Source organism: Rhyacophila brunnea, unplaced genomic scaffold (assembly GCF_057557595.1).
Source record: "Rhyacophila brunnea isolate RB1 unplaced genomic scaffold, BYU_Rbru_1.0 scaffold_20, whole genome shotgun sequence".
In the NCBI taxonomy this organism is placed as follows: domain Eukaryota; kingdom Metazoa; phylum Arthropoda; class Insecta; order Trichoptera; family Rhyacophilidae; genus Rhyacophila; species Rhyacophila brunnea.
This window is the reverse complement of record NW_028232860.1, coordinates 18,709,333-18,726,058: the sequence shown is the minus strand read 5'-3', so window position 1 is coordinate 18,726,058 and position 16,726 is coordinate 18,709,333. Positions and strand designations below refer to the sequence as shown.

Here is a 16,726-nt window from a genome sequence, read left to right as displayed (position 1 = left end):
ATTATAGTGTAGTTTGAATAGCGCGTTCTTGCGGCTTGCCAGTGCGTCGATGTCCTTTTGCTCGCTTTCCCGGGAGCGTAGAGTCATTTATAAAGCTTAGTGTAACGCCGCCTTAATCTGTGACGTCACATAATAATACCGTTCCACAATAGACTTACGATGTGTAAATCACCATGAAAAATCCGATGCGGTGACAGATAAAATTATTCAAATTTATGATTCCACAAGGGCCGTAGGCAATTTTTTTTTTCACGAAATGTTCAGTAAAAAGTTTTTATACGTAGGAATTTTATTTAGAATGAGCACATTTATGTTTGAATACTTAAAATAATGTTTTAAAAAAAACTGTGTTCAATAATAAATATCGCCAGAATTAAAAAACAAATACCTTCTGATGTCCAATGACAGTTGTGTAATGAAACAGTAGTGTATTTAGCAATAGAAGAGAAATAATCACAAACACCCCCAGGATCTGAGAAAATCACATAAATGTGTCGCTAAATTTCAAAATCAGCCAAGTCCATAATGGATGAATAGGAGAAAAACAGCTTTTCTCAAATACACAGTAACAAGGGTGAAAGTTTTTTTTCGTGTATAGAATATTTAAAATTAATAAGTTCCACATTTCGATAACGCAGAAATGTTAGAAAGCAGTAGTTCTTCAGTAATTCACAAAAAAAGTCAAAAATACCTAAATGTGGACTTGACTGATTTTGAAATATAGCGACACAAATATAATATATACTCATGCGTTATTACAACAGGCCATGAGTCAGAATTTATTACAGTAGTGGAGTTAGTGACGAAAAGTGGATGTAGGCTGTGGAGATCCGACTTTTACAGTGCATAATATATTTATTTGTTTTCAGGGAACTAAGAATGCAAATTTAAGATGGAATTGGTTAGTTTTCGCAAACAGATCCAGAAGCTAAAGCTATCTCGTCGATCTAACGGTATCAAAATCTACTTTTCATACTTATCTACCTGTAGGTTCGACTGGCTGATTAAATTTGTCCAGCGTTTTTTTTACCTATATTTCTGCCAATTACTAATTAAGGTTTATACTCAAATCTATTTCATCGCGATCTCTTGCGTATTCCTTATTCAATTATTTTATTTTTTATCATTTCCACTATGCTATTTGCTTAGCTGCTGGACGTCTGTACTGAAAGTTTATGTTTGGCACGCATAGTATTACGGATTTTAAGTACACACTGGTTGATAACTACACTCAGTGGCGAAGAGTGGAGGTAGGCTGTGGAGATCCGAAATAAATAGTGAACACTAAACTTTGGCACGCATAGTATTACGGATTTTAAGTACACACTGGTTGATAACTACACTCAGTGGCGAAGAGTGGAGGTAGGCTGTGGAGATCCGAAATAAATAGTGAACACTAAACTTTGTCAGTCATACTGATACATTTGCAATTTGCTATGGCTAATGAGATGAAAGAAGGAAGTCACCTACATGATAGCATGACCAAGTGAAAGACGACTTGGGTCTCCCAATACTTTCAGGTATACGAAAGCTTGGAAAAATAAGAAATACAATTAGAATATTTAAAGTGAGCCACTACAGTGATTTTCAATTGGGTTCCTCGAGAATTCGCAGACCTCTAAAAAGAGTACAACTTGAACCGGTTAGTACCTAACCGAATATTTAAAAAAAAAATTACAATACAGATGTTATTCAAATAGCACGAATTTTACTTGGGAGAGGAGATTGTATAGTAGCACGGAATACATACTGAGGTAATCAGTCAACCGCCTATTACGCACTGTTTACATTGTTTCTGTAAACATAGTACGTTGGAGTATGCAGAAAATGGAAATTATCTTGAGGGGTATATATATATGTCTGTTAACTTAAACGTATATTCTGTTACTATTTTAGCTCTGATTATTAATATGACGTGTTAGAAAGGTAGGAATTCCGCGAGATTTTACAAAAAATATCATTCAGTTACGATCTTAAATAGTGAGAGAAATTAAAACGAAAATATTTAAATCCACTTGATCGCATAAGCTATCGCCACTGTGTAAATTTTGCATGGAATGTAACCGTGTTCAGTATTAATTATGGCTTATTTGCCATGATGTAACGCATCTGGGGCTCTATGTTAGAACTTGCGAGTGCAAGCTTCCCGGTCGAGATGACGTCATATGACATCATTATGACGTACTACCGGAGTGATAATAGCATTCGAGAAAATAGCGAGTGGTCAGACAGCGGCGCTATTCATTGTCACCATACACATATAGGTGTATGATAATAATATTTTCTATGGTTATTCTGTGCGCGGTCGGCATGCCTCGAGCGTGACGACACAATTACGTCATCTCGTCTGGTGCCACACGAGACGAGAGTTAGGAAATCGCGGTGCTGTATTTCAAATATTCGCGATATTGTCGCATGCGACATTCAAATATTATATGACATATCGCACCGTGAGTGTAAAACCATAGCAAGTGCAAATTTTTCAATTTCGAGATTTAAATGCAAAACAACTGCAAAAGTCATAAACTTGATAATGTAAAATTGAAGTTACTGCAAACTTAAAATGTTCATTAAAAAAGACAGATATTTGGGTTTTACAATACAAAGATTTACTTCCATTGTTAATGTAAAACCATAGTATCTGCAAATGATTATCCATGACTAATTGTGAAACCCGAGCATCAGACGCATTCTTTTGGTGAATGCAATGTGGCATTGTTTTTATTATTGTGATAGCAGGCAATTATTGAAATGATTCAGTGTTAAGACTTTGATAACGCATCCAGACGTATTCTACAACACATTATTGTTTCCTTTGATTCAAGTAATGTAGTGCAGTGTATTTTGTTTTTATCAAATATAAGTTTAAGGATTCGAATGATGGTGGAGTTAGCTTTAAAAGCTGAAAAACTTCTAAAAAGGTAAGACTTTGTGATAAATATTATACTAAAATGATATACAAAACTAACCTTAATATTATTATTGTTATGAAACTTATTATTATCGACTTATCTTATGTACCTATGTATTTATTTTATGCACCTACAATAATAAACTCTTTCAATTAACACAACAGTATATCAATCAGATCTATGATATTTTTGTTTTTGCAATGTTACAGATTTTCAAAAATGTGACAAGTACATTTCCTGATGCTGAAGAACCCATGTTGGATATAGATAAGGATGCTGCTGGTTTGCAAGAGGAACAATACCCATTATAATATAGGTTTTTTTCAACCAAACAAGGACCTATGTGACTTTTGTGAAAAATATAAAAATTGCAGTAGCGAAGAGAAAAATATAATTCAAGTTAAATAATATATGACATTCATAAAAAAAAATAAACAATTATCGAGAACACAGAAGGCGAAAGACGAATAAAATAGTATGTTGCTATAATCTGCAGGCCGTATTATCAACACCAAATGCCCAGATATCAGTGCTATATTATAAAAGAAAGCTTTCAACCTATAATTTTACCATCTTACACACATTAATAATAAAAATGGTTACTGTTTTGTTTAGCATGGAGGGACTACAAACAAAGGGGCCAATGCAATTGGTTCTTGTGTTGTAAAATTTTTGGAAGATAAATCAATTGGGAAGGAAGTCATTTTTTATTCGGATAATTGTGCCGGACAGAATAAAAATAAATTTATTACAGCAATGTATTTATACGCCCTCCAGAATTTTAATATCCCAAAAATCACACACAACTTTTTGGTCGTAGGACACACCTAGAACGAGGGTGACTCTATAACACTCTTGCATAGAGAAACAAAAAAATAGTCTTGAAGTCAGGTCCAATTTATATACCAATACAGTGGATTCCAGTGATTCACTGGAAATTGGCACTGACGAGATTTTTGATTTTCACAAGTTAGCAAATGAAATGGGCAATAATTTTCAACTCAACGAAAATAGTAAAAAGGTTAGTTGGGTAGACATTTGCGTTATTGAAGTGAGGAAAAACAATCCTTATTGCCTGTTCTATAAAAATAAGTATGAAACAGAAGTGTTTGATGTAATAAATATTAGAAAACGTCAGGGCGGACGTCAATCAGTACAACCTCAACTACACAAAGCATTTATAAAACCACCTCGGATCTCCGAAGCAAAATTAAATGACTTGATTTCCCTATATTCATCAAAAGTGATACCAGAAATAGACCATAATTTTTATAAAAAAAACTTTCATCTACACATTTAAATACAGATTCAGATAATAATTGACGTCGATAAAATTAATTATAAAAACATTACAATTATTGTAATTTGCTATTTTTATTTTGGTTTAAAATTGTATGCATCTATTTTAATAAATTATAGTTAGTAAGCTTAAAATATCAAAATATTATACGTAAATATCATTCTTGATTTATTTAATAATAATATAATATATTATATTATAATGGTATTACCAAAGTTTCCAATAAAAATCTTACTGCAATTCAGGTAACTGCGAAATATCAACATTTTCTATGCATCATGAAAGTGTTAAACCATAGCAACTGCTAAAACTTGTAATCTTGATGGATTTATATAAAAAAAAAAAATTAATAAAAGAACATGTCATAATGTATACATACACCAAATATTATCGTTTTATTTTAGAAACTCTATTTATCCTGACCAAATGAAAACTTCAAACCCTTTTATCTCCAAACTATGTAATTTGCACATACGTTGGTTTTACACTCACGGTGCGATATATTTATATGTACAAATATTTCCGATTTATTTACAGCAACGTCTCACTGCATGTTAAGCCGGTGATGTATGCCGTCAGTGCGTGTCGATTATTAGAACTCACAGGTATTGATCGCTATCGCCCGCGTTACGAATATAGAGTCTTTAAAAAAAACATGTCATATAATATTATAATACACATAACATATATTACAGCATTGATATGAAACATTTTCCATCTGTAATATACATGATCACAGTGGCGAAGGGTGGAGGTAGGCTTTGATCCGACTTGCATAGTACACACTAAACTTTGTCAGCCATACGTTTTTGTTTTCATTGCAGTTAGACTACAATGTATAGTGTTTAAAATTAAATTAAACCCTTAATAAATCAAGCCATAATAGATAATAGGTAGTCAAAAAGTACCACAAACCATCTAAAATTATGCCATTATGTAAATCATACATAATTTTAGATATTTTGTAGATATAAGAATATTTTTTATCTATTATGGTTTGGTTTAGGAGTAACATGAATTTAAAAAAAAAACTAACCAACACCATCTGCAAGTTGTACTCTTAATTCAATGAAAACATTTAAGTGTGACTGACAAAATGTACACTATTTTTGTTTGATCTCCGCAGCCTACTATGACGGTTTGGTTTAGACAGGGTTTAATTGAATTTTAAAAACTAACCACCATAATCTGCAATACGTATTCTTAGTTCAATAAAAATAAATAATTAAGACCGACAGAGTTTAGTGCACACTATTTACGGCGGATCTTAACAGCCTACCTCCACTCATTCCCACTGCCTGAGCTTCCAAAATTGGTATATCGTGGCATTCCAGGATGCCGCAAGATATTGTCATGTACAGTAAAATTCAAGTATTTTCTCAACAACGCGTCATTCAAAGTATTAAAAAAGTATATTAAATCAAAGATTTTGAATAAATGATAGACGGAGCTTTTCTTCTTTTATAATAACAAAAACATTGAAGCAAAATACTATTATTGGTTGCTAAGGGGATCCTAGAAACCACATCGTTATATACACGCATTGCTATGTAAATAAATATGAAATATCAAAATGAAATTTAAGTTTGTCGATGAAAATTAAAGGCAGGCCCGACCTTGAGTTTACGGATGCCAATTTAATAACAATTTTTATTGGTACAGTTCGGTTATGAGGAATACAGCGGAAAACACATTTTGAAAATACCCGATATACTGGATTATTTGTTAGTTTGGGTTAGTTTAGTTAGGTTAGGTTGGGTTAGGTTAGGTTAGGTTTGGTTAGGTTAGGTTTGGTTAGGTTAACCTAACAAATAATTCAGTATATCGGCTCTTTTCAAAATGTGTTTTCCGCTGTATTCCTCATAACCGAACTGTACCAGATTGGTTTCAGTGTACCAGTGTTTGACTTGCGTTATTTTCAAACCATAAATATAATATATTTAAAAGTACAATAGACGCTATCGTTGTTCCGTAGGCTACCAGGAGCCCGCGTGTTCCCGGTTGAATACTACTGTATTATATGATCGATTATTGATTGGACAGCTAGATGAAATACTAGATACAGAATTGATAAAGTATTTACTGTTTATCGAGAGCTTAAAATCTAGATATTATCATTGAGTGTATCAGCATAAAAATGATTAGTAAAATGGACAAAATTAGTAATTAATTAAAGTAATATTAATATGTCAAATAAAAAGATTGATTTTAATCTACAACAGGACAAATTGTTTTATTTGTAGTAGTTTTACTGTTAGAGTTTCGTTATAATCGAATTAAAACGATACCATTTTTATGGCAGGTGCTAACAATGCTATTTCTGTCGTTTTATGTTATGCATGATTCAATTTCACATTATGAAACAGAGGAATACAGGTAGCTTTATTTTGTGGATTACGTTGGATAACTATAATTTCATTTATAAAATTATTCGATTAAGTTTAAAACCTTTTTCACACAAACTTCAGAAAATATTAAGTGAAGATGGTTTTTATGTGCGTAAAGAAATTGTGTGTAATTTTCACACGCCACAGAAGTAAAACTTATTAATGAGCATGTCCAAATTAATCATTTAAAACGTGTTACAATAAGACTCTTATTATAAATTAAAGCCATTAATAAAACATAAAAAAATATTTAACGATTCCTTAGGACAAAGATGTTGAAAACCTCCTTCTATAGAGAAGGAGCTTAAATTTATGAAATTGAAGCAAACAAAAATAATCAGTGGCCCACTGATTAAGTTTGTAACAAATGACTTGCATATTCATTTGAAAAGAGCTTCACACTACTATTATGACATGTATTTGCCAATTTGCAACGCGAATAGAACAATCCGCCACGATGGGCAGATAAGCAGCCAGTAAAACTACACTTTGATATTATTATTTAGTTAACAGTATCTATTAATTACCTGGGTCAGTAGAATTGTAGTCGTCGAGTGCTTGTAGAATCAGCGTGAAAGATCTCTGTAAAAAATAGAAAATAGGAAAATTAAAATATATTTATCGACAAAAAATTAAATAATAAACATTTTAATAGTCAAAAAAGCTTTAGGAATAGAACAAACGGGCTTTTGGGAAAAGCTTATTGCCACATAATAATCACTTACATATTTAATAATAACATTGAAAAACAAATTAATTCAGTTTTTCATATGAGTTTATCGATTTATAAAATGCATAACGGGATTGTAGGTGTAAGCCAAGTCGCACAATGGAACATCGTTTCGACTCAAATATAGTCATAAATCATAGCTGGGCGCAATGTTGAAATTTTCTTCGGTGCGAATGACCGAGGCCATGTCGAGACAGTGACGTCACGCGGCTAGCCGAAATTAATAAAATAGCAGTTTGTGGAGTGAAAGTAGTTGCTTACGACATCAGCTGTTTATTACAACGTTTTTCTTAGCTCGTATTCTTATTTGTCCGGTACAAATCTTGTAATCGATTTTTAACTAACTTCTCAAATAACTAGACATTTGAAACTGTTAGAATATATCAGAACATGATGCCAATGCATTTTTTAAATACTTTTAGCCATATTTAAGTAGAATTGAATTCATTTTCAGTTAATTCTGTTTTGTATGAAAAGCTATTTCGACACCATTATTGGTTGCAAGAGGGTCTGGGTTCCTAGCAACTAAATTATTAATATATACGTGCGTTACTATGGAAATCAATATGACATGTCAATATGACATTTCAGTATTATTTCTATCAAGTACAATTTTTTTTGATCGTTTAAGCTAGTCAAGTCAAGTTTATATGATTCAACAGAAAATTTAAAAACTTTGTATATAAAAAGTTCTTTTTATCTTGTAATTATTTTTAAATTAAAATGTAGCATTCGAGCATTGTGTGGAGGTACATTAAATGACATGGGTTTTGTAAATATGAACAAAATCACATCGACATATTCGACGTAGTGCAGTCTAGACGAGTTTAGATGTATAATCCGGCTAACAAAAATGCTAACAGTTGTATTGTGTTTTAAATATTTTGTAATACTGCAATTTATTTTGAATATTGTTTAGACACCTAGAGGTTAACATAACGAATACTTAATCGACGATTAAGCGTATCTTAAATTCTCAGTAATACATCTCAAGACGTTTCCAGAAATAACTCCAATAAAAGAAGTCACCCAAAAATATTGCAACAGAGTTACACTATGATTCTTTTATCGTGAACAAAGGCCAAAATATATTATTAAACAATGGCATAAGCGGTGTCTCAGTATCACAACAGAAGATAGTAGATAATAACACTGGTGTTCATACACAACACCGGCGTTATCTGGTTTAATATCTTGGGCGGCTGGTTTATCTTAAAGCGATTATATCTTAAGTCCAACGTCGTCGATACAGCTATAATATACATAGGCTATTGTTGCCGGCAATTGTGTCCGAACGAGCAATAATAGTGATGGTTTCTAAAATGTTTTATGTATGACTTTGTTCAAATTATTCAGTAAGTTTTTATTAAGTGTTTCATTATATCTTGAAAGAATATGCAATCTTACGCAATAGGATGATAATAATTCTGATCGCTTATTTTTTTGACTGAAGAATTAGCGATTTAACCACAACAAAAAGTTAGTCGTTGGCCCAATTATGGTCGCCTTCATCTCAATATTTCTCTCCTACCTCAAATACTCATTATTGTCGTAATTCCAGGCGAAACTCAGTAACGGGTCATCAGTCGACCGTGATTAAGAAATAAACTTAATGCGTCTAGGCAATTTGACAGTCGTTAACGAGTAATTCAAAGCGCATACAGAGTAAGTGTGAGATAGTTAAGTGCAGTCCACTAGCGTGGAAGTAATAATTCTATTCAGGTCTCCGTGAAAACTTAGTAACCTGTCAAGCCGTGTTACCAGCACAAGGTGTCTCCTCATGTGTAATATAAACACAAATGTAGCGTGCGAGTGCTTCAGCCAGATAGCTGAACATCAATAAGATTCGTGCCTGGACTAACTCTCGTGTTAACCGCCCCCCAGCATCTAAATCATATAAAAATTACAGTCTACTAAAAAGCTCCGCCAATCAATTTTTAGAGTTGTTATGCATGAAAGAAAACCTTGGCTTAAAAGACGGAATATTAATAAGAATTATGAATAATAACCGATGAATGAAAGAACGAAACCGTCTGGAGACGTTTGGAAGTAAATTGTGCAGCTGACTACGGACCTGGATGATCTTTATCGCTATCTAATGAGGTTTAATTTTTACGTTACGATCACGGAGACGCACTTGACCAAAAATCGTACATTTGCCGACATTAAGTTTAGGCAAACCTGCATCGTAACGATATGTAATCCTATTGACTGTAAACCACTTTATACTAATCAATCAAGAACTCATTAGCTGCATACTATAGGAAAATATAGTAAGATACTATATTATTATTGAAAGCACATATAGTATTTTATTATTTATAGATGCCCTAGTTAGGAAAGAGAGAAAGAGCACTCGTTCTGCGCAAGTGACATGGTATAATATAATTATAAATCGATCAATCAATCAATCACGAATGTTTTGACAGAAATTGTGTACGCACAAATCTATGTTAATTTAGTTAATTTAGTTATAGCCTATACTCTATGAATATGGTAAATCAGGATCATTTGAGGTGAAAATTGTCACCATTTTCAATACTTGCAGTGTATTCGCGTGCTGGTAGCAAAACTAGCAAAAATACTGGTTGACACGTTGTTGAATTGTACATATTTTTATGTTTTAATTTGTTATGGACGTAAACTTTGAGGACCTCTTTAAGGGCACTTCCGCTATTTATCGTTTGTCTGATACGGCGCTATTGTAAGGCTGTTTTTTGTTGTTGTAGCGAATGTTATCCGTTGTTTGGCGGGAAAAGTGACGTTTTCGCGCGCGCGAATGGCGCCATTTCCAATTAAGAACTGCGCGATTACAGGCAGCCATCTTGAGCCAAATTAATCAAAATGGCGTTGCATCACAAGAAATAAGTTCATTACGATGATTTCTATTATACTGTAGAAGGGTTTTTAGACATAATTACAACGTCTCGGTACTAGGAGAAGATTATTAGATATTTTATTTTTGATCGACAAGATTTGATAGGTTTGATAGTTTTTGAGGCTATTTACAAAACATTATAAATATATAACGTGTCCGGTTTTCTATTGTCCTTAGTTATAGCATTTTAATTTCTTTTTATTTTTTCAATTCACGCGCAGGTACATTAGACTTTTAGTTTTATTAATCAATAAGGTACAAGTCGGTTATTTTTATGGCTATGGGGAAGCCAGTGGCAAACACATTTAGAAAATAGCCGATATACTGGATTATTTGTTAGGTTGGCTTAGGTTACGTTAAGTTAGGTCAGGTTTTCATTCTTAAATTCATGAATTTTGCCAAAATCGGCTATGACAATTAGCGCGGTTTCCACCTGGTTTCCCCATAACCGACTTGTACCATCAATAACATAGTGTAGTGAAATAAATTCAGTAAACTTTCTATTAGAGTTTGCAATTAACCGGTAATTTTGGAGAAATCGCATTGTCAGGGTCTATGTAAGGTACATAAAAACCTGAGGCTTAACAGGTTTGGAGGCCTTCCTTACGAATATTTTTCCTGTGAGATAAACTGCAATTTGCTGTTTAAAGATTTTCATTAATTATGACTTTTTTTAAGATTTCGACACTTTCTGATGAAGCGACCACTTTATCGGCTACATAGAAAACTGTATTGTTTTTACTTTTGGTATTAAGTAATTGCTATACTGTGATCCATGTGGATTAATTATTTGCTACTTAGAATAAACTCTATATCATACTTGAAATTAATCAAACTTGAATTTCGATTACCCGGACGCTAATAAATCGCGTCTAACAATTTATTAACGAGAGGATAATAATATTATTATGTAAAATTAAATACTGCGGTGATTCAAATTAAGAACACCTAATTACTGTACAATACATGATATAATCACGTCATTAAAGAGATGCACAGTTCATTGACATAAAACAATTGCTTATAAATCAATCACAAAAAATTAGCTCGTGAGCACAGAAATGAAGAGAAGCAAAAAAAAAAACGGTAAGTACTAGACATATGCTTACCGATATGGTGATTTGTTTTTTGATCGCGGTATACATCGTCAGATATTTTGAAAGGATATTGGCCATGAAGTGAAGATAGCTGATCATTTTTTTTAAATTTAAAACTACGGTTGAAAATTCACTAGATATGTACTTACTAATTGACAACAGTTATGTTGCAATCGTCTAATAATTAGCATCTCAATTAATTGAGTAGGGAAGGAGCTAGAAGATTTCTCTCCACTTTTTAAATGCACAACTAAGGACGCTTTCCGTTTTCAAAAAAATATCCATAATAATTTATTGAGTCGGAAGGGGATGGGCTTAACAAAATCTAGCAGGTGAAACTGACTTCCGCATTTACCACGCCTACTACTTATAGTTTCTCATCGCAATAAACGTGGATCCACCCCCTACTTTCAGGTAACATTCTCCTTACACATTATGTGTCTACAGATAAACATAATGGCCTGCAGTTATAACTACCTACGAGTTATTGCGACCAGTAGCATTCACGAGTCGTTATCGAATTCACGTGGCTTAACGGTCGTAATTATTATGATCAATAGTGTTAACATGCCGGTCTTTTTTTTTTGAAGTAGAATGCCAAAATGACAGGCGCCAATACATTAAGATGACTGTTCGACAGCCAAATCATCCGGTAATCCTCAGTTCAAAGAAGAAATAATAGTCCATCTACCTAGATAATTTGTTGTTCCTTCCTGACGAGGTCCTAAACAAGGAACCCCTTGTGTGCGCGCCTGTGCACAGGTCGCTTTTTTAAATGTTCAAATTACACCCAAACAAGCTTAATATTTAAAATTTAAACAATAGAAAAAGTAGCGAAGTACCTACCTGCAATTTTTAATATAATATAATAATTATAATATAGTACCTAAAAACAATGCCATTATTTTTATGCGTATATTACTCGTATTATCTCAATGTGTACGTGAAAGAGAGAGGCCTTTTTGTTTTTGATCTACTCAATTATTCTTGCCATTGAAAACTGGCATGTAGGACTTTTGGGCGCCTGAATAGTATCTTCAACTGTGACCTTCCATTGTGTTTTAAGCGTAGAGTGTCCAACCAATGTGTGTTACCAGTACTCGTGTATCGGTATGGAATATGAATAATATGAGTAATTTAAGAATTACGAGTAGCGCAACGTGGCATGGAAATGTGCATATTGGGTATAACGGGAAAAGACCGTAAAATAAATCAATCGATAAGGCTGACAAGAAAACGCAACGCGAGAGAGGTCGCCAAGTAGATTAAATGGTAATACATCATACAATGGTACCCAAACGGTACTAAACGATTAGTGGGATGCGCTAAAACCGGCTGAATCGACGAATTCATAAAGTAGAAAAACCGAGGAATGAGAATATTCGAAGGAGCTGGGAGAGGCCTTAGTCCAACAGTGGATCGATCGCGACTGATGATAATATTTTATGATGTTCTTCATGGGTTTATTACGGAATAACTTAATATTCAGATCTATTAACTATATAAAGGGAATGACCACTATCTAAAAGGCAATCCGTTAGTGGTTAGTGTGTGAAATCTCAATAAGTTCCGTACGAAGTTTCACGTATGCATGACTCCACGATAGTCCCTCGCAAGTCGCAGTGTCTGATCGCCGACGAACGAAGCACATGCGTCGTGAATTCCGGGACATTACCGGCGTCACGACTGGGATTCGAGCCCGGGACCGTGAGTGACGAGGCGATCACGTGCGCCGCACGGCCACTAGCTTCTCGGGAGCGCATCTGAACTGTTTAACGTCAGTCACTGCTGCCAATTGACGAATCGAATCCAGCTCATGACGATCGATGAATAATAATAAGTACATATTATATTTTCGTGTATTAGAAAATCTGTTAAGAGACATCTACGCGAGGTGACCTAGATCCACTTAGCATTGTAAAGCCAATTAAAAAAAAAAAAATCAGAACTGAATTGATAATAAATTGTATTATGGAACGAATTGCAGCATACTGCAAACGTGAAAATCTCTATACTTAGAAACGTAGATCATTTGGCAGTCTTATACGTATAAGCATTTTATTTATATTTCATTAATAATTATTGTCTGTTCTACGTAATTCTCTCTCACATGGGTACGCTAAACTTAAAGTTATGTTAACTCAGCCAAAATACACTTTAGTGCGTAGCGATCTCAGTCTTAGTTAACTGCTCCTGAGACATTTTCAGGCGTAAAAATAATCTGATGCTTCACATATAAACGTAGGGCGTAATGATACGCCTAATTAAGACCGGCTGTGGTACGGGGTGGATTGTTTTTGGAGGGATCTATGTTTGTGTTGGACAAGAGGGAATGGGATAACTGGGCGCAAGGACAATTGGGCGCCGCACTGTCGAATGAAATAAATATAAGTCGAGGAATTTTAACCTTAGTTTCTGTTTTAGTTTTAAGTTTTAATTCATTTTACTCTTAACATAATGTTTTTTATTGCTGGTTGAGAGTTATCATGCCTAAGGCTTTATATAAAAATAAAATAACTCTTTTCTCGTTGGAACTTATAGGTACATGAGATGCACAATTAAATCATTATCTATGTGTGCATATTTAAATTCTCACCAAGTATTAAATATTAATATAATAATATAAATATAAATAATAATATTAAATATAAATAGGTAAAAATATTAAATACAAATTTTAAAATTACCTAACTATATTTATTCACGAACGTCAATTTATTTTCGAATTTCATTCAATTGCGGTGCGCCCAGTTGTCCCGGTGCCGAATCGTTCTAGACCCGGCCCAGAATATGGAAGTGTACTACAAGTTGGTTGCTAACCTTCGATAGAAGATCGCGCCAAAAATGAAGATATTTATTGAATAAAAACATGTATATTAAAAACAAAACAATGATTCGGTTGGTTGATGGTGTGCGTGCGGATGTTTAGCCTTACTAGTGCTACTAATAATTACCTGGCAGTCGTTGTGCCCGTAGCGCTGAAAACGGTATATATGCATTTTTCCGTATGTAAAAACTTTTTTTTTTAAACAGAACTTTTGTCAATTGACGTCTCTAAGGATTGTTCGAATTTAGAAGAATGAATAAAACCAAGTGCTTTCCAACCCGTGTAAGATCTTTTCACGAATATACCCGCCAGATATCTACTTACAACGCCGAACAGAGGTACAGCTATAATAAATACACTGCAGGTAACAAAAACAGCGCTCAAACATTTTCAAGATCGAATCCGCTGATAAAACGACTTCTTCTCTCAAACAATGTTCGAAGCGCGGACGTCCGAGGCAATCGCGAAAGTTCCCACTGCCAATACCGAAAGCTTTGCATAGAAACACAGAGGGAAATTTATACAAAGAACGCTTTCCAATTCGATATCGCTTGTATAAATTTCGCGCGGGTTTGCACTTTAGTATGAATCTGATTCAGTCGGGCCTTTTGTATCTCAACCGCAAGGTGGATTCTGCATGAAATAATAATATATACCTCCTCGGATGTGATTATCTCCTGATTAAGTATTTGGTGTAAGTATGAAGTAGTGGGTGTGCAAGGTATTGATAGCTTTACAACATTTCGTATTTACTAACAGACTACAACATGCATGTCTTGTATCAATTCTGCTATCCTGATAGCTATTCCGAATAAATTTTCTAGTGAAAATAAATTATTAAATTAATTTAAGTACATTATAAAGAAAACATTAATTATTATGCTGGATATTTCATGTAAATACGTGTAATAAATTGTTCGTGTCCGAAAATTTGTAGGTATATTGCACTTGGCCGTATCACAGTTTACCTTCAGATTTTTTATCGGAAACCAATGGCCATAATATAGAACTGAAACAAAAATTCTTGTTTTAATAAAACCCACCGTAATACAAGTGAAAGACAAAAGGAAATAGTTGGGTTAGTAAATTGAAAATACAATCATATCGTATAATCTATATCAAAATCTGGCAGGTGCTCGTAAGTATCAAGGCATTAATGTAATGCTCCACAAACAAAGATATTTTTGATCCCAATGCTATACGACTATCTCTTTCCGCTGCAATAGCTCACGGTAAACTGTGATACGCGAAATACATACAATTTACATGTAACCGAAGTTGTTTCGAAAAAATGTCAAGTAACGTTAAATCGAAATAACATCAATATAGACCAATTAATATAAATGTCACATCGCGTTCTGTCATTACTAGTGTGACCAATTTTTAAGGGGGGACATGCTCGTCGAAGGTCAAAATTGAGTTTTTATTGTATTTTCAAACCATGATTCTGGACACTCCTTAAACGTTGTAGATAATCTATTTATATAATTTTAAAGCCTTATTATCCTTTATAGTTATTTTAAACATTTGATGACTGCATAAAGTATTTTTGTTACATAAAATAGTATTCTTTTAAACCTCTCGCTCTAATGTTTTAGAATATAGTCATATTTCGGTACATAACTGTGCAGTGGTGTTAAGATTTTTTACATTTATTAATTTTTAAACGCATTTATAAAACCATTAGCATAATTTATTACGAGATAATTTTTGTAAAATATTCACGATAAAAAATTATATTGATAATCTCTGTGATCCCAAATTTGACAAGAATTAGGCATTTTATTATTCAAAAAATCGGCAAGATTAACACATTTGAAGATAATTCTAAAGATATTTATTATAAGCTATGTCTTTGACCATTCAAGTGTGATAAACATCTTATGAATAATGATTGCTGTATAATAATTATTGACCTAAGAATAAGGTAGTGTTTTTTTGAAATACGCCATTTCTTTTGTCATTCCCCAGTGGTTAAGCTACAACATACGGCCGTAGCCATAAATTGACATACTATAATTGAAGTAGGGAGTAAAATGATATTGACGCGCGTGTTTGAACATGTACCGTTTAAAAAAATAAAAAAAAATTCGGTTATGTACATGTTCAAACACGTGCGTTAACATAATTTTACTCCCTACTTTAATTATAGTTTGTCAATTTATGGCTACGGCCGTATGTTGTAGCTTAACCACTAGGGATTGACAAAAGAAATGGCGTATTTCAAAAAAACACTACCTTATTCTTAGGTCAATAATTATTATAAAGCAATCATTATTCATAAGATGTTTATCACACTTGAATGGTCAAAGACATAGCTTATAATAAATATCTTTAGAATCATCTTCAAATGTGTTAATTTTGCCGATTTTTTGAATAATAAAATGCCTAATTCTTGTCAAATTTGGGATCACAGAGATTATCAATATAATTTTTTATCGTGAATATTTTACAAAAATTATCTCGTAATAAATTATACTAATGGTTTTATAAATGCGTTTAAAAATTAATAAATGTAAAAAATCTTAACACCACTGCACAGTTATGTACCGAAATATGACTATATTCTAAAACATTAGAGCGAGAGGTTTAAAA

At 33.2% G+C, this 16,726-nt stretch overlaps 1 protein-coding gene across 1 annotated transcript in view; it reads right to left on the bottom strand.

Moving 5' to 3' along the window:
* The window catches only part of Ser (protein serrate), a 477,847-nt gene that overhangs the window by 136,599 nt on the left and 324,522 nt on the right, over positions 1-16,726 (bottom strand). Inside the window, exon 3 of the mRNA XM_085948044.1 lies at positions 7,127-7,181. Coding sequence (XP_085804170.1) covers positions 7,127-7,181 — 55 coding nt within the window. The remainder of the gene's footprint in view (positions 1-7,126; positions 7,182-16,726) is intronic.